This window comes from Trichoderma harzianum (assembly GCF_003025095.1).
Source record: "Trichoderma harzianum CBS 226.95 unplaced genomic scaffold M431scaffold_45, whole genome shotgun sequence".
Lineage (NCBI taxonomy): Eukaryota > Fungi > Ascomycota > Sordariomycetes > Hypocreales > Hypocreaceae > Trichoderma > Trichoderma harzianum.
In genome coordinates, this window is record NW_020209293.1 from 25049 (window position 1) to 25357 (window position 309).

The following is a 309-nucleotide window of genomic DNA, read 5'->3' on the forward strand; positions in this document are numbered from 1 at the left end:
TGCACCAACAAACATTGGTAAAGTATCTGCAGTTTGGTACCAGGTAGGCTTTGCCATACCATCCCAAATCTCCCTGCCATTAAAGATGAGGCCTTGAAAGTCCACGAATTCCATGCTCCGCTCATCGCTATATCCTGCCATGATTGACATGACCTCCCCTGTCCCATTATAAGAGACATCCTTAATCTTAAGGTTCTGAATACCCCGGCCTGGCGCTGTNNNNTACTTCGGGTTAAAGAACACTTTGAAGTTGAATAACATGCCAATACGAAAGTCCTCAATACGAATATTGTCAATCGTAACATCTTT

General features: G+C 43.6%; 1 protein-coding gene across 1 annotated transcript in view; it reads right to left on the reverse strand.

Annotated features, from left to right (window-relative positions):
* The window catches only part of M431DRAFT_551823 (glycoside hydrolase family 28 protein), a gene marked incomplete at both ends in the record, with an annotated part of 1425 nt that continues 1116 nt past the window's right edge, over nucleotides 1–309 (reverse strand). The window contains one exon of the mRNA XM_024921355.1: nucleotides 1–309. This exon is cut by the window's right edge and continues 1116 nt beyond it. Within this exon, the coding sequence (XP_024767165.1) occupies nucleotides 1–309 (309 nt within the window).